This window comes from Sylvia atricapilla, chromosome 3 (genome assembly GCF_009819655.1).
Source record: "Sylvia atricapilla isolate bSylAtr1 chromosome 3, bSylAtr1.pri, whole genome shotgun sequence".
In the NCBI taxonomy this organism is placed as follows: domain Eukaryota; kingdom Metazoa; phylum Chordata; class Aves; order Passeriformes; family Sylviidae; genus Sylvia; species Sylvia atricapilla.
In genome coordinates this window covers 83249831-83274402 of record NC_089142.1, presented here as the reverse complement: position 1 = coordinate 83274402, position 24572 = coordinate 83249831, and the positions used below count along the sequence as shown (strand labels likewise).

Below are 24572 nucleotides of genomic sequence, written 5' to 3'. Positions count from 1 at the left end.
CTCTTCAGTGCCTTAAGAATGAATGAATGTGGCAGCCTGCAGTCTTGGATTGGTGAGGGGTTGTCAGGGGAAAGGGGATGGAAAGAGGAGAATTAACTCTTGCTGAGCTGGAATCCAAAAGGCAACCAGCTGGGATGCCCAGTGGTTGCAATTTAATTTGCTAGTTTTCATTTCACACTCCCTGGCTTGCTCAAGGAGCTCTTGGCATATGTAATGTGAAGATCAGATCCCCAAGTAGCAGAATGCTTTGCAAAGCACCTGGGAACATTTGAATTAAATTTGCTCGCTGCAGCTGCTAAAAATGGGACTGGGTGAGAGTCAGAGTGCTGCTTATTAATTGGCTGGTGCTGTGCCTCCTCCAATTGTTCCTGTTCAGCAGCTTCCTAGGGTATTACTGGGAGGATTGCAAGTGGTCTGGGGGAATTTGGTTTCCTAAGCAATGTGTGGGGGCTCCCAGCAAGATGGGCAGATGCACTTCCACCAGAGCTGATTGTTCCCAGTGCTGCAGAGCAGGCTGAGCAGCACAACAGACGCACCAGTTCCAGTAGAATAAGAATTAACTTTTGATTAAAACCATATAAGCAGCTTGACAGCTTGGAGCCACTGACCCAGGAAAGCACATATGATAGCAACTTGGAGCAAGCTTCTTGTGAAGCCTCAACTCTATGTCTTGGCAAAGAGGCTGTAATGTCCTGGAGGGTATCATTCAGGTGGGCTTAGGTAGTGGCATTGCTGAGTGACAATTCAGAGGGGAAAATGTGCCCAATGAGGAACATCAGGGGCCTCACAGCTGTCTGTCCTGACAGCTTGGGAGGTTTTTCCTTTCTTGCTGCAAGGCAGCTGATCCAAGTGCCAACCTTACTTCACCTTAGCCAATGACCCCAATGAGGTCACAGCCTTGGGTGATTTGGCTGTGGGCAGATGCCACAAAGCTTTTGGGCTGTTTGCTTGGTCAACTCTTTTTTCTTCCATGTATTCTTGCAGTGTAGAAAAGGCACTGAAATATGGCATTCCAACTGAAAATTATTTTCATTGCTTGGGGATTCAAAGCAGCCTCCCCAAACCAGATCTTTGCTTAAAAAATAAAAAGCCTTTTAAGTTGCTTGTTTCTCTCTGTGTATTTTATACTCGTCCCAGGGCTCTGCTCTAACATTAAAGAGAAATGAAAAGCCATCTAATACTGCAAGCAGGTTGCATCGTGGAGGAAAGATCTAAGTTGGGCTGGTAGTTATGGTTATGGGGGATAGGGGCAGAATAACTGTGCACTTAATGAGCTGGAACCCATCCGTGACCTGAGGCTGCAAGAGAAAGAGGAACGAGAAGCTCTTGGTGCAGTAGGAAGGTTTAATCTTCATTGTTCCCCTCAAGGCAACCTGAGGCTGCTGTCTCCTCTGTACCTTTTCATACACAGGCTCGGGCCAGAACTGGGCCAGCTTTATATATTCCTGGCGTTCCCCTCCTCAGAGCAGGCTGAGTCTATCTGTCAGACAGACCCCTGAAATTTGCACTGGGCCAGGCCCCAGACCCATTTACTAAATTAGCTCCCTGGGTTGTCACTTCAGATTAATTCCTTTCCGCTAACCTTCTCCAACCATTCTGTCTTTTATGAGACTGGCCCTGTGCAATGCCTGAGTAATGGTATGGTCTCTCTTTGTTTGTACTTTCATCCTCTCCATGTTGGATAAACATTCCCTGCTGTCTACAAAACTCATCTGGGCTTGGGAGCCGGCTGCCACTTGCCTCATCAGCCAGCCAGAGCAGCATTAATGAGAGCTGTGGCAGTGGGGAGCCTGCATCCCTTGTGGGGAGGTGACAGATAACAGAGCTGTTGGGACAGACATACGACAGGGGCACTAGCAGGAATTTAATGACTGTGATTAGAGTGGAAGGTTAACTCTGCTGATGGCCGTCCCAACACAGCAGGAGAGGTTTTATGCCGAGGCCCACAGACTGTGGATCTGTACCACTTCATCTCTGCCTCTGAGTTGTTCTTTTTCTCTCCTCTGAGCCCACTATAGCAGTGTCTGTCTACTGCTGCCTGTCTTTGGCTTCATCGGCTCCTGGAGCCGGCCGCCCCTCCGAGGACAGGGCTGGGAGGTCTCTCCCTCTGTGCACTGGGCAGGGGTGGTGCTACACGGAAGGGAGGACAAAGGAGCAGTGCACTCACCCACACTTTCCCCTAAATGTTTGCTTGAGAATGCCTTTGGGTCTCAGATTAGAAAAGGCTGTGACTGCAGAAAGGTGATGTACTTGAGCAGGTGGTGCCTCTTGCAGCAGCCCAGCTGCTTATCCTGGGACGTGAACAAAATCCCTTTTCTTCTGCACACACAGCCATGGCTTCAGGCAAAGATTCTCAGGAAAACAAGCAGCTTGCACCTTGGGGGTTGCCTGAAGGCTGCACCATGGAGAGGGAGTGGGAGACACCAAAGCCTTGGTGAGGAGGCAGCTCTCCACAAGGCAGAGTTCAGGGTGGCCAAATACACTTTACAAAGGCTCTAACATTTTGCTGGTTCCACAGCACAAAGCTGCCATTGCCAAGGCAACCACTGCTTACCAGGTTGGGTCCAGCTCTCTGGTGCACTGTGACCCCACTGGCCCCATCCTGTGCATTCCCACAGTAGTATTGCAGTGGGGTTTTCAGGTGGGGGTTGCTGCAAGAGCTGAGGAGGTGATATCTGGTTTAGGACTTAACTAAAAAGCAGTTCAGGGCTATCTTAGTTTTCATACTAGAAATAAAAAGCTTAAAGAAGAGTTGCAGCTTGTGAGCTAGGGAAGTGCCCATCCTGCTCTGAATAAAATGTGCTTTGTGGTGCACTGGCCTGGTGTTACCTGCAAAAAAAGGAATGTGGTGCCACATCCACCAAAAAATCCTCCAGCTGATGAGGTGCTTAATTGGACAGGCCAGTTTGATGTCCAGGGTAGGACACAGACAAGGCACATGGAACAGGAGTCCCTTTACCTACAGCATCACAGTCCCAGCTGGCTGCAACCAGGAAGGGAGTGTGGTTTTTCCTGAAGCAGCACAAAGTGTCCTTAGCTGCACTTGAGATGCTGTGCAGACTGAAATACTCACAGAGTGTGACAAGCCACATCCCTTTACTGTTCATCACTGTACTTGATACGGGCTCTGCTGGTCCTCTGTCAGCAGTGTTAGGACTGGGGACTCCAGTGGCTTCACAGTGTTTGCCCAGCACTGAGTCTCAAAGCAGACCTTCTGTTGCAGGACAGCTTATAAGTCATATCTGTCAGGAAGCTTCTCTTGTCCTCTCTTCTTTTTTTGCCTACCTTGCTGACAGTTTGATGTTTGATCACAGGCTGCTGTCATATGGGATATCAAATCAACACAATTCCATCTACCTGCAGAACCATCCTCTGTAGTGGAAAAGGGTCCTTTTTTAGCTCTAACTATCCTATCTCCCTACTGATACTCTTCTTTTTTATTTCAACTTTTGTTGAAAAGCAGTGAGAATAGACAGATTATATCTGTGCTCTCAAGACAATTGCACCTTAGAAAGAGGTGGAAAAGGATACAGAAATAAGCCAGTGCCAGTGGGAGGTGTGCTTGGTGGATAGTTTGAACAGCCATCATGAAGCAAAGCCAGGGAAAGCAAGAGAGGGGGGAGGAGGCACTGCTTTTCTAGGCGGCAGGAGAAGGAGGGATTTGGGACTGAGCTGGCTGCTCAGTAACAAATGGTGAACAAGCATATGTTTACTTACTATGATTGCTGTGCAGGACCTGGAGGTGAAGCAGTGACTTTGCCACGGGCATGTGGGAGTGAAGACAGCAGGATCTTACCTCAGCTGTGCTCTCTGCTGCCTGGAAATGGGACACACCATCAGTCACTACAGCTGATAGCACATTGAACCGTCTCTCTTCTCCTCCTTAGCAATCTGTCACAGAAGATGCTGCTAGAACAAGGTCTTCTCCACCTCTGTTATAAGGGAAGATCCCAGGATAGCTGAATGTTTGGTGGGGGTGGAAACAGGGAGCTTTTTCCATGATTCATTATTGTACTTTCCGCTGGCTGAGTTGACAACAGCAGAGCCTCCACCAGCAGTAAGGAAGGGAGTTTTCCCCTGGCCATTACTCACTGCAGGTGGAGGTGTCTACCTGGCCATGGCTGTTGTTGGCTCTGCCAGCCAGAGGATCAGAGTGTTTTCTGTAAGGGTAGCCAGGGAATCTTGGCACAGGCCTGACCAGCACTGAGGGGTCAGGTGTGATTTCAATGGAAATGACTGGTAGCCATGGATAAGGCTTCCCCCTCCAGTAGTTTAACAGTTTCCAATGCCTCTATTGGGACTTCTTCCCTTTGCCCACGAGAGCTTAGCAAATGATGCTTAACTACTGGATTAGTTTGAATAATTCTGTCTTTTTGAATTCACAAATTACTCTTCAGTATGATACATCATTTTCCTGAGCTGGTTTTCTCTAGTCCACAGATAATTTGTAACCAGTTAGTTTGGGAAAATTAGTGATATAAGCAGTGGCAGATTAGTTGTGCTTCAGTCTTAAAGCATCATTTCTCTTCTGTGATTATCCAAAGTAAGTAAAGTGTAGTTGGTTAACCTTGGCTGGATGTCAGTTCCCACCAAACTGCTCTATCATTCTCCCCTCCTCAGCAGGACAGGGAGAGGGAAAATAAAATTGAAAAAAAACCATGTGGGTCAAGATAAAGTCAGTTTAGTAACCAACAAATAAGGCCACATGCAGAATCAAAGGAAAACAAACAATTGATTCTCTATTTCCCATCAGCAGCAATGTCCAGCCACTTCGTGGGAAGCAGGTCTTCAGTACATGTAGCAGTTGCTCCGGAAGACAAATGCCATAGTCATACTTTCATACCCCTTTGGTCGATTTGAGTCAGCAGTCCTGGATATGAGGTTCCCCTCTCAAGATCTTGCCTACCCCCATCCTGCTGGTGAGGGCAGGGTGTTGGAGAGACAGCACTGGTGCTGTGGGAACTCTGCTTAGTAGTAGCCAAAACACTGGCATGCATGTTATCAAGCTCTTTCTAGCTACCCACACAAAGCACAGCATTGTGAGGGCTCCTATTGGGGAAGTTACCTCTGTCTCAGCCAGATTCAAAGCCTAAGGTAACCTCCCCAAAACAGGGTAGCTGACAGTGCTACAAGGTGTCTTGGCATTCATAAGGTGCCTTGTAGAGACCTTTTGTCTTAACATTAACTTTTCGTAACTACTGCTCCTAATGGTGTTCAAGTACTTGACTGGGCAAGAGAGAAAGCAGGATATTGTTTAGCTTTCTAGTACAAGGGAATAATTCAAGCAGATGTCACAGTTTTGGCTGTGATCAGAACAGTTACAGTGGCTGAGAAGAGCAATTCAAATAATCTTGCTGGAAAGGCTCATATGATCTTAAAACACATCTAGAAGGAAATTCTCATATCTTTCTAGCTCCTCACACCACTGTTCAGTGTTCATTTTGGGTAAGAAAAATGTGAGAGAAGAGATAATCAGATTCTCCAAACCAATAGGACCCCTCATAGCAGCCTTGCAGGATACAGATGTTGTTTTCACACCACTGTGCTTCTTTGTATCCAGCAGGCTCTTGGCTTGTGTTTTACAAAGCTGAGTACAGAATGAAAAATGCTTGCCAGGTATCAAAGTCAGTCTTTTTTGTGCATCTCTTACTGACACTCCTTCGGTGGCTTCAAGGCATACATACTTGTATTGAGTCTTTCTGAAAGTCCCTGTTGATAGGCTGTGATGTGGCTTCCCCGTTTACGCTGCTCATCTGTTATTTTCAGTAGTCAGTCCATGTTCCCCCTGCTCCTTCACTCTCTTTTCTTTGTGGACCTTTGTGCCTTTTCCTACTCCCCTTCCTATATTCCAGCTCTTCTTTCTTTTGTTTCTCTTTCCTTTTTTTTCGTTTTGTTCCTGGTTTTGTTACTTCCCCCTCCCAGCTCTCACTTCCTAGAGCAATTGGAGATAAGAGTGTGTGAAGGGGAAGGGTTTGAAAGAGTGATGTAGTCTCTCCCATACCCAGTCACAAATTAAAGGAGTATGCACTAGATGGATGTTTGGGCTGTATATCATAAAGAAATTAAGTGGGCAGCATGAAGCAATGTGAAGGGCTTTTGGGTCCCTCTTCATATCCTGTGCTGCCTCTTCATAGGCACCCTGGAAGCTCTAGAATGATACTTGCCTACATACCTTCATTACAGGTACCAGACTGGAAAGTCTAGAGTTGCTCAAAAAGGCTATTTCTCCTCCAGGGAGCATCAGCTGCATCCTTTTTTAGTTGTTTTCAAGGTGAAGGTGCCCTAACAGAGGGCTCTGCCAGGGTATGTAGAGAACCAAATAAATGAAGCTCCTGTTGATAGAGCATGTCCTGCTTGCAACTTACACCCATATTATAGGCAAAGTGTCTCAGAGCTCAACCTAACTGCAGCTGGGCAGAATTGGGCTGTGCAGAGCCAAATTGCTTTTTTTTTTTTTTTTCTTGGAGCCAGAAGTGCTGAGAGCACAGTGCATAGAGACGTGCGTGGGTCTGGCTGCAAGCAGATGTGTCCAGTGCAAGGAAATTGGTGGAAGAGGAGACTGTGCTTCCTGACATAGGTAGGGTATAAAGTTGGATCCAGTAAGGCACCCAGCAGTGCTGATTTTCAGATGTGAGGCTCAAAAGAGTCTGCAGCCATTGCCCTCTGCAATAGTGGATGTGGAGGAACATGGGAGATACTGTCTCTTACCCAGCTCGTGTCCACACAATAGACAGAGAGGTGATCTCAGGCTCTGCAGTGCACAGTCAAGAGTCAGCAAGGTAGCAACTTGCAGTAACAGTAGAGAGCTTCCATTCTGAAACAGAGGGACTGCATGTGCCCTCAGGGTTGAAAATAAGGCTGTGAGAAGTAGAAGAGAGCCTCACTTAAGGTTTGTGCTTGACTGCCTCTCTGACAGAGTGAAGGCTAGATCTGTTCTTCCTTAGACCGGGGAAGATAGACTAATAAAATACATATTGCTTTCTGATCAGATCCTAATGAAAGACATTATTGAAGAGTGTGGAACAAGCACTTACAGTAACTCATGACAGCACCAATTTGGCTTCTCTAGGAAGCCATAAACTGCTCTCTTGGCACCTAATGAGGATGGGCAGCTGATTGCCTGTGCAAGAGGAAGAGAGAGAGACTGACTCCTGGTCTTGATGGCTCCAGCTGTCCTGAGAAGCCACTGAAGGTTGCAGTTGCTTGTCCCTCTGGAGTTGGGAATGTTTCAGCTGAGAAACTGGGCCTCCTGATAAAGACAGTTCAGTATAAAAACCTTCCAGGGCTCCTCATTTAGACTGAATAATGGATTTGGTTTGGGCATCCATCCTTGCTTAATCCCAGGATCTGAACCTGTGTGCTTGGCTGATGAAAAACATAGGCATGAATTTCAGTTCACCAATGTGCTTGTCTGGGAAATGCCAGCTTTGTGCTTGCAATGTGATTATTTGTTCTGGAAACCCCTTAGGAGTAATGGTTATCAAGCAAGGAAAATGAAATAAATCCAACTTTAAACTTACCTTAGCCTTTAATTGATGAGGTTAATGCTTGATATCATTTCCATCCAAGATGGTGATTAAATACTAACCAAAGAAAATATTTTAATTCAATGTGACAGGCAGAGCAAGTTTGATGAGAGATTATAAAGAAGCATCACAATGACTATCTTCATATCCAAAGCAAATTTCTTCCCTACCCAAACAGTTTTTCCAGAGTAGGCAGGCATCTTACCTGCAGCTGATACCAGCTAGAGTTCAGAATCCCATATTAGGATTGTGTTCTTGAAATTTTGTGCAGCTGACACCAGGCTGGGACTCAATGCCACCTTGGTGAAGGATTAGGAAGGATTGGAAGAAAGATCTGAAAGACAGAAAACTATCTGAGTGGTTGTGGTGGATGAAATGCAATGGTACAAAGGCAGGGTCATAGATGCAGAGCTGCAGGCTGGGAGCTCATCTTTGGAAAATGAGTGCAGTGAGCTCCTCTTCATGGAGCTGCAGATAAAATGCAGGTGTGAGAAAGGGCAAATGAACTCCTAGATGAAATTTGAGGTACTTCTGGGCAAGGTGGAGAAGTGCCACTACATCCTATATGCAGCGCTGGGCACTGAACTCCAGCAAGTGGATCATGCAGGAAAACATTGTAGAGTCAATCCTGGAGGGTCTGTGTTACAAGAGCAGTTACAGAGTGCTCAGCCTGCTTAGCCCAGCAAAGCAAAGGCTGAGAGGTGGTGAGATTGCTGTCTGGAGAACATCAGGGGGTCAAGCAGCAGCGAAGGAAAAAGGGCCATTGGAGCTAAAGGACAATACTGGCACAAGATAATTGGGTGCAAGCTGCATGTGAATAAATTCAGTCAGGAAATGAGAACATTAGGGCGGTCAGGCTCCAGAACAGATGTCCAAGGGGAGGAACAGGCCTAAAGGGAACAAACCACTTTTAAGATTAGATGTGATACATACATAAAATTAATAAGCAGAGGCAGCCCCTCTGGTGACAGGGGACTGGACCCTGTCAGCCAGGAGTGTACGTCCCCTGCCATGTCCTAGATTGTAGCCATGCTTTGCCCTTCTCTGAACTCTGGGGGCCGAGGGGTTTTATCCCTCTGCCAAAATACAGAGATCAAGCATCCAATTCATGGTGTTTGAAAGGAATGTCAAAGACATCTTCCTCTGCTCTGCCCTGTGGTGCCAAGGTGACATCAAGGATCACAATCTCAATCCACTGCTGTGTGTCAGAGTGAATGAGAAGAAGGGGAGAGGAAAGGCCAGACTGATGGCACATTTTTCCAGCATTGTGGAATATATTGGAGCCTTATGTTCAAGAGAGTTCCTTAAAGTTTCCTATCCCCACCTCCCTCCTGACCCTGTTTCTGAGCATTTTTCATTCCTCTTTTCCCAAGAAATTCCTTCTGCCTGTGGAACTCATCTGCTGAGCTCTCATTCTCCAGCAGTGGAGAACTGGATAATTTGCTTTAATCTTGGGACTATAAACTCTAGCACACATAAATTCTGTAATCATATTCCATTGTTGGGGTTTTTTTAACTTGAAGAATTCCATGGCTTCTAAACTCTTTGGGGTTGCCTCTCTGTCCTCTAGCTTTAGAGGCACAGCTGGGGCAGGAATTAAGGACAGGGAATGTTTGATGAGGTAGTGGGAGGTTTGGCATTGCAGTGCCCCATGTTCATCCCAGGAGCTGTTACCAGTGCCATAAACAAGCTCAGCCCCTTCCAGTATCTTGGAAGTATCTTTCCTGGCTGTCACCAGTTTAAGGCCACAGACATTGCTAGTCCCATCATGGCGAGGGCAGCAGTGTGATTTTTTCTGGTCTTTGTGAGCAACACTCCCTTAGGAGGGGAGCAGCTGTATCTTAGCTGGACTTTGTTGGGATGAGGTCATCACAGTCACAGCCACTGGGGAGATCTGGTAAGAGATGATGCCTGCAGCACTCTAAGCTGTGTAGTGAAAACAAGACTCTGTGCAAACAGGCTGAAATGGTACAAATGAGAGGCTCTGTTACACCCTGAGTATTGCCTGTCAGAAGAGAAGTGCCCTTCTGCTACTCCCAGCTTCTCCTGGCCCCAGGACCTTGCTAAACAGGAATGTCTGTGTGTGCTGAGAAACTAGGCAGCTTGACACTGAGCTTCGAAGACCACCTTGATTTGCTGGTTGCTTAAAGAATGCTGCACAGGCAGTTGAAGATTATTTTGTCCAGATTATTGCCCCATGCTTCTTTTCAGACCTTTTGAGATACCTGTGCTTCCTGCACCGCCAGACTCTCCACAGCTCCTGGTTCAGTGGGTTTCTGCTCTCCAGAGTGTCCTGCCACTCAAGGATGAGAGAGGAGGGGGAGGATGGGGGAGCTTAGGACAGCTCTCCTGCACACAGCATTTGTCTGGTGTGTGGAGCTGCCCAGGGAGCAAGGAAAAGCCTGCCAGAGGGATGGAGCCTGCGTGCGAGGTTGCTGTGCCACACCAGCCTGCCTTTATCTGCTGCCTCCTCTGCCTTCAGAGAGGCTGGAGAAGCAGTGGATGGAGCTGGGAGCTGTCCCTGCAGCCCGTATCTGCAGTTAGTGAGGATGGAGTGGGAACGCAGGCAGCCACCCCTGTCTCTTTTGTGCTGCAGGAAGGAGCAGCCAGGGGAATTTGAATGAGGCTGAGAAAAAAGGGTGAAAGAGCAAACATGTGTGGAAAGGATTTGAATGGAGATATTGGAAAGCAGAGCGAGTGTTGTATCCTGAGCTGAGGAGCTGCTGAAGAAGCAGGACAAGTAAAGAGAGCATTGGAGTGAATTGCAATGCTGGGAAGCTGGATGCCTGCAAAACAGTTCCTTTGCTCTGATCAGCTTGTTGGGGGATCTACATGATTTTAATGTTCATTTTTCTAGCTGTTGTTTGTTAGAAATACCTTGGGGCTTGGTGATGAAACAGATTTTTTTTTCTAATTTCTCCTTCAAACAAGCACTGATATATAGCTGGTCGTGAAACCGCGTGCATGGCTTCACAGATCACACGAGCCTCAGCACAGGTAGGTTGTCATGGTGGTGTAGAGCAGAACCACAACACTAATTCTTGACAGGTGTGTTTATTAATATCCTTTAGCTTTCTTAAGGCTGCTAGCTGTTACATATCTGTAGTGGTGTAAACATCTGATGGTAATCTGATGGTGTAAACATCATTCAGTCTGAAAACATCACCCTGTTTTTTTCCTTTAATAGCCTAGATAAACAGAAAATGTAGGTTTGGCAGTATTATACCTTGGGTCTTCTGCTGTGACAAGCTCCAGCTGGGAATGCAAACAGAGCCAGGAGTACTGTGGCATCCTGCTTTTGTCGCTGAGACTCTTGGGGTGTGTGTGTTCCTGGTCCGTGGGCCAGCTCGGCTGGCCACAGTGGGACAAGCACTCTGAGCATCACAGGCTGGCTCAAATGATATGACAGGGGAAAGGGCAGACAGTCCCACCAACAGGGGTAGGTGATGGTGAGGAGTGAGGAAGGGCAGCCCCATTTTGCAGCTCCCAGAGGTTTGGTGGCTGAGTGCATGTGAGTGAGTTCTCCCCTGGTCGCTAGTACTGCTTACAGGGAAAGGGACAAGGTTGCATGCACTGCATGCAAATACACACAGACCACATGGGGTTGACTTTTCCTTTGCAAGGTGTTTTTAGAGAGCTCATTCTGCAAGAACATTCTCACCTCTAGAGCCTGTGTGATATTCAGCTGGTAGAAAGTGTGGATTTGTTGGGTTTTTTCCTTTCCCATCCCCTTCCTCGGATTACTGGGAATGGAGAAGGTAAAGGCAGAGGTGAGTCTGTGCTTTGCACAGTGCTCTTGTTCTGGCCCCTGAGCCAGCTTCCTGAGCCTGGTGATGAATGAGCTTGTAGCATGAGCTCCTCCACTGAGGCTTCAGCGTCTCTAATAAGGTGGCCAGTGTTTCCCTGTGCTCTGTGCTGGCCTCTGCTTTATTAACTGCACTGCAGCAATATTAAACTGGAACACTGGGTCAGCGTGATCCAGAGGAGAGACGCTGAGGAGGAAGAAGATATAGGATAGCCTGGGAACATATGGGGTGGGAAAAGGGGAAACAGCTGGCAATTGAAGTGGATTGAAAAATGGGTTCCTACTGGAGCAACACATCTCTGCACAGACCTGCGGCTGGCAATGAGGGACGCAAAAGATGTTTCAAGGTGGGGATGCAGAGGCACACCTTGGCCTTTATGTCTCTGTCTGCTGGACCTGTGCTAGTGACTGCAAGCCTGCCCCTGCTCCACATGCACACAGCAAGCAGCCGGCTGGAGCTGTCCCCTTTTCTCCCTTGCACTCCCATGCCCTTTAACTGTGCTGGCAGCACACCTGGCTCTTCCTACTGACAGCTGCAGCTAGCTCAGGGCCCATGCTGCTTTTTCACAGAGAAGTCAGTCTTTCCAAAGACATCCAGGGCCAGTTCTGTTGTGATGCCAGGACTGTAGAGACTGTAGTAAAGATGTGCAGAGGGCAGTCTTGCTGGCAGCCAGTTTTTGTGCCAGTCTGAGTTGCATATCAGGTAGAGACAGGACATATGCTGGGAGAAGATAGAGCTACAGAGTATTTGGTGGAGGAAAAAGACCCTCTTAAAATTTTACCTCTGTGCAGCAAGAGGAGATACATACTGAGCCTTGGCTGTGCCTTTCCCACTACCTAGTGATCCAGGTCTCTTCTAGAAAGCAGGGAGGTTGCAACACATAGGAAGCATATGTGCCTTCAATTATTTCTGTTTTGCAGCCAAACCTGTGTGGCAGCCAGTTATTTATTTGGTTACACAAGTCCCTGAGGATAGACTCAACTAGGGGATCCATAGCTTTGCAGTCCATACTGGAAGCTGATTTCTCAGTTTGTCCTGGATTAGATGATGTGGGAGAGTACGTGATTTGACCTTGCTCCCAGAGGCTTTAGATACCTAAATTCCACCTAACTCCCAGCTGAGGTGGAATTTGCACTGTCTGAATCTCACCCTCAAGCTTCTCTCTGACTCTCCATTTTGTTTCTCTTCTAAAGGTTATGTCTAGACAAGGGAAATGGCTCCTGACCTCCTCCTATTTGCTGGCTGCCTTCCCAACATCCCAGCAAATGGCAGCCTGTGGGGAGGAGCTGCTGCCAGCCCTCCCAGTCACACTCTGCTCCCCAAAAAGACCCATGCCAGGAGCTGTACCACTCCAGCCTTCTGCTTCTGGCTTCTGACTGCTCCTCTTCTCCCAGATAATTGGGGTCTGGTGCTAATGATCCTAGCTTAAGTCCCTGCCCCTGGGAGCCAGCTCTGCCACTGCTTGGCCAGAGCAATGGTGTGGATGGCTGGCAGATGGGAGGGCTGAGCAGTAGGAATGCCAACTGGGACAGAACCCAGCTGGCAGGTGTGCAGGTAGGGCGTTGTTGGTATGAACACATCCTGGCAGCATCCTGGTGCCTCTAGGAACCACTGCTCTGGTCCTGCCCAGAAGGGACTGCTCCCAGGTGCCTTGTAGGGTGGCACCAAGCTGGGGGAAGGCACAAGATAGCTCCCAGCTCTCTGCCCCATCTTGCCAGGGAAGGAGGGGGGAGTGCAGCAAGTAGTTCCTCAAGCAGCTTACACCCGCTATGTTCATGTACAAAGGTCTCCTTTGGGTACAATCTGTAAGGCTGGTGTAAATTTGTTTTTCACTGTGAGAACCACGTGCAACCACGGGTTCCCAGGGGCCACTCCCTGCCCCTTCACTTAGGACCAGCTTCCAAACTGTGGGCAGATCAAGAGATGAGTCAGTGGGCCTGGCTGTGTTGGAAATGAATGGGGCTTTGGCACAGAAAGCCATTGCTTCTGAGTTTGAACTTAGAGTTATGTACAGGAGAGCTGGAGACAGGCAGAGGAGGGAGTTGCATGTACATGTTTTTATGAAGCGCACAATGGCATTGCCCTCTGCCCTGATCTGATAGTGATCTTCACTTCTGCTGTGCTCTCCTCCATCTTCTTGCCCCACACTGTCTCCACTGACAGATTGCTGTAAACCTTCCTCTATGCATCTGGTTGCAGTAATCCTGCAACTTCAGAGTTAATGACGAGCACTGAGAACTGCCTTTGCAACGAAAACTTCAGCCTAGAGGATATATCAGAGTCAGGGGAAAGCTTAGTGAACACTAGACTACAGAAGGTCCTGCCAAAGGTCTTTTTACCATCACCAGCATGCCCAGTAACATATCTTGCCACAAGGATCCAGGCACTGCACAGCGACAGGCAGGAAATTGTATCTTCACAATGCAATCCTCGTTCTTGTTCTTTCCCAGCCAAGCAAGCATGACCATGGCAGGGAAGTTTCACTGACATGTAATTCATCATTTTTAGTGGTGGTGATTTTGATAACGATATTTTCCCGTTGTTTCTTGAAACTTCCCTGCTGCCTTAGCAAACTGAATAATGTTTATCTTGTATGGTTCAGCTAGCGTAATTCAGCCCCTTCCAGTGGGAATCAGAGGGAAGAGGGAGCCTGTGAGTAACCCCAGAGAACCATCAACTTGAACTGGACCCTTTGCACTAATCTGCAGAGGCAGTCCAAAGATGTACCCTATGGAAGGTTTTCTGAGGAGGAATAGTAGTAGACTGCTGCCAGTGAAACACAAAAGAAGTGCCACATGGCCCAGGCAGAAAATGAATATATCTGCAGCAGTGATTGTGAACTGAAGAGTGTCTTGGTGCAACGCCATGCTGCATTTGCATAGGACCTGGGTGCACTAACAGGGGTGAATTGGGGTTCATTTCTCCCTCCCGAAAGGCTTGCTTCTGACACAAAGTCACTTCAGGACCTGTAGTTCAAAACTGTCCCTACAGACCCTCCCTGGAGTACACTGAGGCTTCCCTTCAAGGACAGTTCAGGCTCCTGATCACTGTTCTGTACCAGGGATGGAAAATTTCAACCAATACTGCATGAAGATCTCATGGAGCAAGCAGTTGTACATCTTTACAGAAGAAGGAGGAATAGATGGATAATGATGGATATGATTGCTCAGGTTTCCAGTTCAGGATTTTCATAACATTATGGATTCTTTTTTTATGCAGCTTTCTCAGAGAAACACCATCCAAACCTTTATTCCTGTGAAGAAAATGGAGAAAGGCCTATTGCTGGAGCACATCTTGCCCAACCTGAAAGTGCCTCAGAGCTATGAAGTTCGCCTGACGCCCATCACCAGCTTTGGGGCTGGAGATATGGCTACCCGCATCATCCGGTACATGGAACGTAGGTGTCTCCTCCTCGGTCCTGCCTCGGGCCTGGGGATGTGGCATACAGAGAGGTGGTCTTCTGGGACCCTTGGGTGGGTTTCTGTGCTTTGAGGAGTTCTGATGGCACAGCACTATCACATTCGACAGTATTTGGGATGCTGCTGTTCAGTGCAGAGCACTAGAGACCTCCGAGGGTCAGTCTCCACTCATCTCTCACTCAGCAGCTCTGACTTGCACTCTGTGGGCAGGAGATCCCCAAAACCCCAGTCAGGCCATGCTGCAATTCCCCATGGAACAGTGGCTCATTGTCTAAGATAGCCACTGGATGCTGTGTATTAGCCACACCCATAAAAGAAAGAGAATTTCAGGAGACTTCAGTTATTTCCAGAGCTGAATGCATAATTCCTTTTCTAACTACTTACTCATAAAACTGTAGCTCTGTCCAATACCTTGAATCCCAGATTATCTCATTGGTATACTTTAATCATACTTCTGTCCCCATCATCCCAACAGCTCACAGCTCTCTCTATTTCAACAACTCTGATTCCTTTACTCTCCAACAGGAGTTTGGACCCTCTATTTCAGCAGAAAGTACATATCCTTCTCCTGTTATGTTTGATTTCACGCAACCCTCTTGTCCTGTGGGCTGACAGTGTGTCCCGTGCCCCCAGCATACCTATCATGTCAACCTTCCACAGTGCATCAAAGTGCTTTGATATCCCTCACAGATACCAAGCTTTGGTATCTAAGTGGGTGCTGTCCCACTGGGTGCTCCTGAAGGAAATTGCTTGGGTTGCCAGAAGGGTTTCCCTATGATCCCAGGGTTACCCCTTAGGTAGGGTTTTCTTGCAGCCTGGATCAGACTGTCAGTGTCCTTTTCCATCACCAAAACAGGCACCAAGCACTGCTTTCTCGCAGGGATGCTGCCAGGAGACTTGTGCATTTGTGACCTTTCTTGGTGTGTTTGTTTTATTTTCAGACTTTGATAATGATTTTTACTTTTATTTTGACTTGTTTTTCTGTTTCTTTTTCCAGCAATCAGCTATCCCAATCCAACAGGTAAGCAACAGGACCTTTGTGTTTATGCTTTGAATGTAATGTATGTTAGTCAAGTGCTCCAGCAGATCAGGCAAAACAAGCAGCTGGAATACACAGATGACTTTGTCAAATCTTTTTTCCCCAAAAGAGCATGAAATTGCATACACTAAAGTCTCCAGTAAATATTGCCATTTGTTGTACCTTGAGTTATTGCCAGGAGATTTATGCCAGGGATATGTCTCTCACTCACACCGGATATCTTTGTGATGCAATAGACTGTGGTCTAGAATACCCACCCCCATTCCTCAGCACGAACAATCTACTTCCAGTGAGTGGGTTACTAAATGTTCCCCAAAATATCAGTGTTAGGAGTATTCCCTATCCTCCTCTGACTAGGAATGATACCACTTGCTATCTACAGGCTTGTATGGAGCTGTCTCCAGCTCAGATCTGTCTCTTCTTGCAAACTCTGAGCCAGTCCCCTTTCTTCTTCCCCTTCAGTGTCACCACTGTCAACTTGCTTATTTACCTTCTGGTTATTCTTGGCAAAATGCAGGCCTGTCTATATTGAGCATGCCACAGTTCTCATCGATTTTGAGAGCAGAATACACAATGTCTAAGAACAATGTTCTTTAACAGCAACATGACAGTGCCCATTGAGCATAAAAGAGGAATTCTAGCTTGCTGTAAGTAGTGGAGGGATGATCTCCAGGGGATGCAGCAAGGTCCTTGTGCTTTGATTATAGGATATAAGCCCAGGCAAAGCTCTTGGGCAGAGATGGGCAGACTACTTGCTAGTGTTCATAGAGAGCATGGGGCTGTTTGTCCCTGTTCCAGCTGCTGAGTCCAGTATCCAGCGTTTTTGTGGTTACTCTGTGTGTAGGTAAGTGCTGCACTGCCGGATAGCAGTGGGGGAGGAGAAGCCAGGATTAGGTGATGGCAGAATCAGGGTAGGGAGCTGTCTTGTTAGGCAGCCACAAGGTGTTAACTCCTGCACATTCACACTCTTGAGGATGGTTTGATGAAGCATACTCTGCCTGAGAGTAGGAGCTTCTTACAATGGCAGAGAGATTTTGTGACTCTAGTTCCTGATTCCATTTGCTTTCTTTTCCTCACTTCCTGATCTACTTTAAATATTCTCCGTAGAAGACTCACTGGGAAACAGAGTGTATTGCCAGGGACCTACTCTAGAATGTGTCCCTCAGTACTTGCTGGAGGAGGCAAGCGTCCCAGCCCACAGGTGGAAGTGACAAAATCTGGCCTTTTGCCACTTGCTTTTGCTCTGAATAAATCACTGGTAAACCCAGAGCAACTTCAGTCCTAATTGCGTCAGTCTCTTGGGGTCTTTGTAAACTGAGCCTTCAGACTGCCTGCCTGGGGTAGCTTGGCAGCTTGATTGAGTCCAGAACAACTGCAGGAAATTTGCCTATGGTGGAACATAACTCAGCCACTCCTGTTTTTCATGCAGTAACCCAACACTTATGATTTCCCCTAGATATAATTGCCCAGCCTCTGGTGGATATTGGGATCTCTGGTCCAGTTGTGAGGGCCTTGCCCACGAGTTCACACCTTGAGACTGATTGCCTAAAATTGGACCTACCACATTTGCTTTCAGATATGCCCTTTCCTTTCAGACCTGCTGCCAGTGAATATGAGCCAAAGGCTTTTTAACTGTTTCTTTGGACCACAGATGAGTTCCCTTACTCTTATCCCAAAAAAATGGAAATCCCTCCTGCTACCACTTCCCTTCATATTTCCCCTGCCACCACCACCCCAGGGAAAAGTTCACACTAGGCTGCTGAGCCAAATTCTGGGAGCAAACATTGAAAGCTCTGGAGTGAAAGGCAAAGATTAGATGATTAATGCCTCTGGCAGACTGATCCAAGGGCAATGCACAATGGTGATTAATTTACAAACTCTGAGAGTCACTTAATACAATTACTTCTTCATGCATTTTCTCTCTCCCAGCCTAATAAGATGTTAATAACATTGGGGCAGGCATGCGTGTGGCATGGTTACAGAGCCAGGTATTGGGTTATAAAGGAAAAAACAGAGGAAGTGAACAAAAGACATTGGGAATTTCAAATATTTAGAGGTACTAATAAGACTGACTCTTAAAAATTGGTCAATCTGGTACTAAAAACCCAGAATTTCTATTTTAAAAACTGCCCAATAATTACCTTAATTCTAACATTGTACTGTGAAGTTCCCCTAGAATAACTGATTGTTTTAATGTAATGACCAAGTTCAGTGCTGGGGAATCTGCTTTGTCCTTAACTCCTCTGCAATTTTATTTGGATAACTTTGGCTGTCTAAACTAAACTCTGGAGTGCTGCCCCAAAAAAGCCATTCCAGCTCCTCAGCCCTGGATGTTTTAGTTTCCCTTGCTTTATCAGATGTGACCTTGTAACCTTGGTGATGAGGTCATTAAGAAGTATATGGAATAGCTGGTTTATTTTTTGGTTGGTCAAGGTGTCTTTTCCTTTCATAGTAGAAGCACTGTTTCTCACATACTTGCAGTCTGGTTGTGTTGGTGCTAAAAACCATGATTTTGAAACCATGGGCAGGTACAGTGGGTGGTGATCCATGGCAGATGTAGTTGTTGTAGATTAGCCTGGCTTGCTTACCATCTATTGGTGGTGTGTCTGGTCTCTGATAATGCTCAGAGTCCAGAGAATCCAGGTTTGTTCAGGAAAGAACACGTGGGAATTAGATGTCAGCCTCTGTTTAGAGTTGGATTACTCAAGTTTGTGCCCATTCTTCAAGAATGTTTTGCAATGCAAAGGTTAAAAAAGGTGACAGTTCCTTGTATCCTGATGGCAAATAGGATGACTTAACCAGTTACAGCACTGTGAAGCTTTTTTCCATTACTGATAATAAAATCCCTAGAAATGGCAGTGGGAGAGACTGTTAAATATTCTTTCTTAGATCATGACATACTTTGGGGTCTCAATACAGTTCTCATTGTCTTCCTTTTCTACATGGGGAAACTGATGTCCAGAAGATGATAGCCTGTGGGTCACACAGCAGGTCTGCAGTAGAGCTGGGGCTCAGAGCATGGTCCTTTATGCTCCAAGCCAGTGTCAATTGTCACACCACAGCTAGATGATGAAGGCAATTTTATTCAAGTGCACTTCATCTGCTATTCACCCATACTCTGCAGCTAGAATAGGATTGTTATTTTTTGCATTCATCTGCAGCCAGAATTTCATGACCAGGGATGGCTTTCCCCAAAGGACTTGAAAGGAAAACCTCCATTATGTTTTTCAAGAAGGCAAAGCAAGAAGAAATGTTAATAGCCACAGTAGAGGGTCTCTCCCCTGGGAATGCATGGAGATGTCTGTGACTGAGAGCAAACATCTCTGCACTCTGAGCTGCCACCACTCCACAGCCTGCCAAGGAAATCTGTTTGGTGAAGACAGCAGTAAATCTAGCTTTTGAGGAGCCAGCTCCCCTTCCACCTCCACCCTACCTATAACAATCCAGAGAACAACTTTTATGTTCAGTATTTAAATCCACTTAAATTTAAATCCAGCTTAATTTTAAACAAGAAGCTTTACACCTTGATGATGAGCCAGGATCCCTGGCAAATGGCAAAAGTCTTTAGAAAGGTTTGCATCACACAGTCAAGGTCAAAAGTCAGATCACCTCTGTGGACTCTAAGATACAGCAGGTGATAAAGGTTTTCTTCTTGGCTGGATCTTCCAGGTTTGGCCTGGTGAACCTTGTTGATAACCATCCAGAGGTGACATGGTGGCATGTCCCAAGCCACATTGAACACTTCCTAATTATTGATGGCACCTCCACTTGTAGCTCAGAGAAACCACAGAGCTTTGCTTTCCTGTGGCATGTTTTATACTAAAGGACCAGGAGTTGGAGCACTTGGGTTCTGTTTCTTGCTTAGGCACTGCCTGCTGTGACCTTAAATGTGTCTCTCCATGCTTTGTGCATCTATTTCCCACATGTAATGCAGAAGATATATAGAAAGAGGCGTTGCTATGCTACAGAGAAATTAAGAAGCCTTGTTCATTAGTTGCTGCAAAATGCCTTGAGCTCCTAAGCTAAGCAGAGGGCAATGTGCTGGAGTTTCAAACTCCTGCACAGCAAGTGGTGTTGCACATAAGATGGATCATGTTGTTGATTAAGCATCAGCATTGCTTGGTCTGTGATGCACGGGACCCTTCTCTGTTTTATGTGCTCTGCTAGAAGCATTGCCTTCTGGAAGGAGCTGCATTTGAGTGAGGAGAAAGAATGCACTCACGGCCCTATTTGGATGTTAAAAGAGCTCTCTGTAGGGTTTTGAGTCGACTTCTCTGAGCAGTCTCATCCCATGTGTGTGGCTTCTTACAGGTGAGGCACAGGCTGCTACAATCAGGCCTTGCTGCTAAGTTAGAATGCCGTCCTCAGGTCCTCTTTTCTTGCACAACTATCTCTGATCTCTACCTGAGCTTGTGCTTTCTCCTTAATCTGCCTTTCCTTTGATTTCTGTGCCTCCTCATTTGTGGTTTGTTCCCTCTCAGTCAGTTGCCTGGCTGACCTCTGTGTTACAGCTTCCAGCTCTGCTTTCCTCCTGTTATTCCCTATTAAGGTGATTCTGTGTTGGAGAAAGATGTCATCTTTCTTTAAAGTCCATGGCTCAACAGGGTTAGAGGTACAAACCGCCCCAGTGCTTTTGCGAAAGGACAGTCATTGTGGATCCTGCTGTGTAAGATATCATTCTAAGAGAAAATGTGTCTCTTTTAACTGCAGCTGGCAGCATGAGCTGGAGTCATGCAGATGTTTTTGGTCCAGTAGAGGGAAACCAGGGGTATTACACCACCCAGCAACATGAGCAAGCTTGTGGGCTCCAGCCTCTCCTTTGAGGATCACTGGGGATCTGGTACAGCCATGAACTCCCTTCTCTCAACCAGAAGAGCTGAGGAAGGACCCTTAGGAGCTGGCTTCTGACTTGTTTCTCCTTCCATCTCTTTGTTCTGAGGTTGAAAGAGGCCCCCTATCCCACATAGTTACCCTGTCTCAGACCCTGCAAGCATCTGCCTGTCCTCTGCTCCCTTCTCCTTCAGCTCCAGATGCCATTTGCACCCCTGTGTTAGGGACTGCCGAGCAGTGGCTAATTTGGATTTGTATGCTAATTGGAAATGAGCAGATTGAGCAGAAACCACTTAGCCAGTGTCAATCAGCAGTTAAGTGGCCAGCCCAGAGAAGCTCCCGATGGCTGTGCTCAGCCCAAAGGAGTGGGCATGTGGCGTTTCCCACTGAGTTTACTGAAAACCCAGCTGCCCTGGGCTGTGAACCAGGCGCTTGGCTTGCCACACATTGTTCAAGATATGCTGGCAATGACATTTTTGCAGGTTACTGCAGGAGGCTGCATCCTCTTTTCTGCTTTGATGGGATGCTGGGGGAGACAGGCAAGAAGGAGGGACCTCCCACTTCCCTACCACAGGGGTGTGAGGACCTTTAATGTCCATTTGGATTACAGTCATTTTCATTTTCAAATGGGAGGGCATGAGGAGGATGCTAGTCACCAGAAGGTAGGGTAGCCACCAGAAGGTGCAGTATCTCAGAGTCAAGATTCTGTTCATTTCATGGGTAGTGTCTCTTCTCTGGTACAAGATAACAGATTTTGTTGTGTATGGTAGGTGTATGAAGCTCCTACCATCACACTGTACTGCATCTGGAGCTTGTGGCCCTGACATTGCCGAAAACTCCACTTGTGTGTCCCGTCCTTGGCACCCAGCCCATAGGCTGAGGACCCTGCTCTGTCCTGCATGTTTGCCAGAGTCACCCATGCTAGGAGAAGCAGAGCAAGTCATCACCAAAGATTCAAGAATGCAGGAGCCACAGGAGGCATTTGGGCTTCTCTTCATCTTGGCATGATAAATAATAGTGGGAGGTAAATACCAAAAAGTTGAGTCTTGCACCAGCATGCCATGGATGAATTCCTAGCACATTCCAAGCCCTCGTCAAGAGCCTTGTTTTCCTTTGTGTGTGCTTTTGTGGCTTTCAGTATCTTTCAGTTTCACAGCACACCTCTTGCTCTTACTTAAAAGCAGCAATTAAAGATATCTATGCATGCTGTATCTGCATCACTCACTCTGGTCCAAGATCCCACATCCTGCTCATTTTCCAGCTCTGTTTTTTGCCCAGGGACCTTTCAAAACACACAGCAGTTTTCACATCTGTTCTTGGACCTGTTTTCTCTTTCTTTTTCACCTTTTTTATCCATCCCTCACCTATTGTGTCAGCAGTGTAAAGCTGGTTCTTGACCTTTGCTTTTGTGACTCAAAACTACCTTTTTAACACAAAGGTTACAATCTTCAGCCTGGTCATGTCCAATTCATTCCAATCTCTGCAAGTCCATATTGGTTTATGTCTATGCACAAGATTTTCATCTGTCTTACAATATTGCTGTAGGGTGTAACTGTCTTGTGGTAGTAATAAAAGTGAACCCTATTGCACGTGGTTGATCCGACATAAAAATCTCTACCTATGTTTTTATTTGTTAGGAGAACCAGCATAAGCTGCAAAATCAATGTGCCTTTTAGCTGCTGTAAATTAGATGTACTCTGGCTAAATGACACATTTGTCGTGCTGAGCTGACCTCTTCTTCACAGCTGATTTTTTTCATGTGTGTCATAGTTTAGTTAAATATATAGCCTGAAGGGGGGTCATCTGCTGCTACTTTTTCCTCTCTCCTGGGGAAATTATTCTACCATCAAGTTGTTCTGATATAAAAGCCCTTGTAGCCAGTTTGCCTTCAGTGGTCTTTTTACCTTCCTCTACATTTGCCCCTTCAGATCTCTCAAAGAATCTCTTCCTCTTTAGCCATAATAGCTTTATTCCATTTTGTCAGAGCATCACATCCATCAACCTGGATTAACACTTCTGTAGTAACCTACTCATCGATGTATTATGGGTAGTGATAGGAAAAGGGGAACATTTTTAAATAAAAGAGGGGACATATAGATTAGATTTTAAGAGTGAATTTCTTCCTCAGAGAATGGTGAGGCACTGGAACCGGCTGCCCAGTGATGTTATGGATGTTCCATCTGTGGAAGCATTCAAGGTCAGGTTGGATGGGGCCCTAGGCAACCTGATCTAGTGAATAGCACCCTTGGCAATGGCTTTTGGACATGAATGGACTTTGAGGCTGCTTCCAACTCAACCCATTCTGTGATTCTGTGGTTTCTATTATGCCTTCCTTTTCCACCTCCTCCTTGGGGTCAGGGGCTGCCCATCTGCCCCTGGCTTGGCACAGAGCTCAGTGGTAACACAGCTCTTCTGTGAGCACCCAGGCAGTTTGGGGAGGGTGAAAAGCAGCACCTGAGCAGCCCTTCCTGCCCCACAGATAACACCTGCCGCTTTGAGGACGAGAAGATTTGTGGCTTTGTGCAGGACAAGATGGACACTTTGACTGGACCCGGCAGAATGCCCTGACCCAGAACCCCAAAGCGCACCGTCAACACAGGGCCCCCCATGGACATCAGCGGTACGCCCGAGGGTAGGCACCAGTCTGGGCTTCTTCTGGCTTGGCAGGGGAGGGGGGTGCACACCATCCCTTGTCAGGGATCTTACAGCTCTGGGAGCTGATGGATGGCTGATCTGCTTTCTGCTTCACATCGGGTAAAGAGAGCAGGCAGTTAATTTGCATGTTACTGATTGGAATTAAACACACAATTAAAACACCCACAACTTTGTTGAAGGGAAGAGTGTGAGCATTAGTTCTTGTTGTCAGCTAATTGCCTGATGCCTAATGCCCTTGCACTGTTTGATGCTTGTTTTGAAGAAAGAAAAATGGATAAACAAGTAGGAGAATATCTCTAACACCTAGAAATGGCCCTGTAGGTTTTAGTAAGCTGTTTCCTCAAGGAAGTTTTCAGGGATGCAAACAGATCTCCCTAGTATGAAGCACAGAAGCATGAGAGACCAGACAGGAGCTGCCTGAGGAAGCCTCACCTATAGCTGGAGGAGATGGTGTTACATATTGCTCACCCTAGTTGTGTGTGGAGTACCTGCTCCCAATTAAGCTGGATACTACATCCTTCTTTATGTAATAAGAAAAGTAAATTTGTATGCAAACACGTATCTTTGAACTCAGAAAAAAAATGGGAAACATCCGTTGGCCCGCTAAGGAACTGGGTTTTCCCATTAGTGTTCAGTACACCAGCCTGATTGAGCATTGAAAATGATGTTAACAAATTAAATGGCTAATCTCTTCCTCCCTGGGCTGTTAACAACTGCTTTGGTATTGTTCTCTTTAGACAACAATATTGTTCAGGCTGGATGTACCGAATTCTCTCTCCCTCTACTTGAGGCAGAGAAATTAGTCTGGAACAGTTTCTCTTTCTGGTGTTCTCCTTGCACAGTGCAGTCAGCTCTGAGGCTTTTTTTGCACCCAGACAGATGTGCATGTGCATGTTCAGGAGTTCACCTGCTAGGTCTGCTCACAGCCAGTCTGCAGATGCCCATCTCTCCTGTGCTTCCCTAAATACTGCCAAGGCAGGGGAGGCACTCTGGATATCCTGCCAGTGTCTCTGGCCAGGATCACAGTGGGCACAGAGCAGTTGGGCAGAGCAAGGCCGTGTCTTCCAGAGGAGGGATGGTCTCCTACATCATTTGGAAGAAGGGAGACTGAGTGCATGCTGCCCTTTCCCACCTGTCCCTCTCATTCTGCAGGTTATTACATGTTCATCGAGGCGTCCCGGCCCCGGGTGACAGGAGACAAAGCCCGGCTCATCAGCCCCCTCTACAACATCACTGCCAAGTATTACTGTGTCTCCTTCTACTACCACCATGTACGGGAAGCACATCGGTGAGTACC

The 24572-nt window shown here is 46.8% G+C and overlaps 1 protein-coding gene across 1 annotated transcript in view; it reads left to right on the top strand.

Annotated features, from left to right (window-relative positions):
• Positions 1-24572, top strand: part of MDGA1 (MAM domain containing glycosylphosphatidylinositol anchor 1) — a 139015-nt gene that overhangs the window by 98465 nt on the left and 15978 nt on the right. The window contains 7 exon segments of the mRNA XM_066314371.1: positions 14552-14729; positions 15749-15772; positions 23100-23156; positions 23159-23196; positions 23198-23252; positions 24428-24543; positions 24545-24563. Of these exon segments, the coding sequence (XP_066170468.1) occupies positions 14552-14729; positions 15749-15772; positions 23100-23156; positions 23159-23196; positions 23198-23252; positions 24428-24543; positions 24545-24563 (487 nt within the window).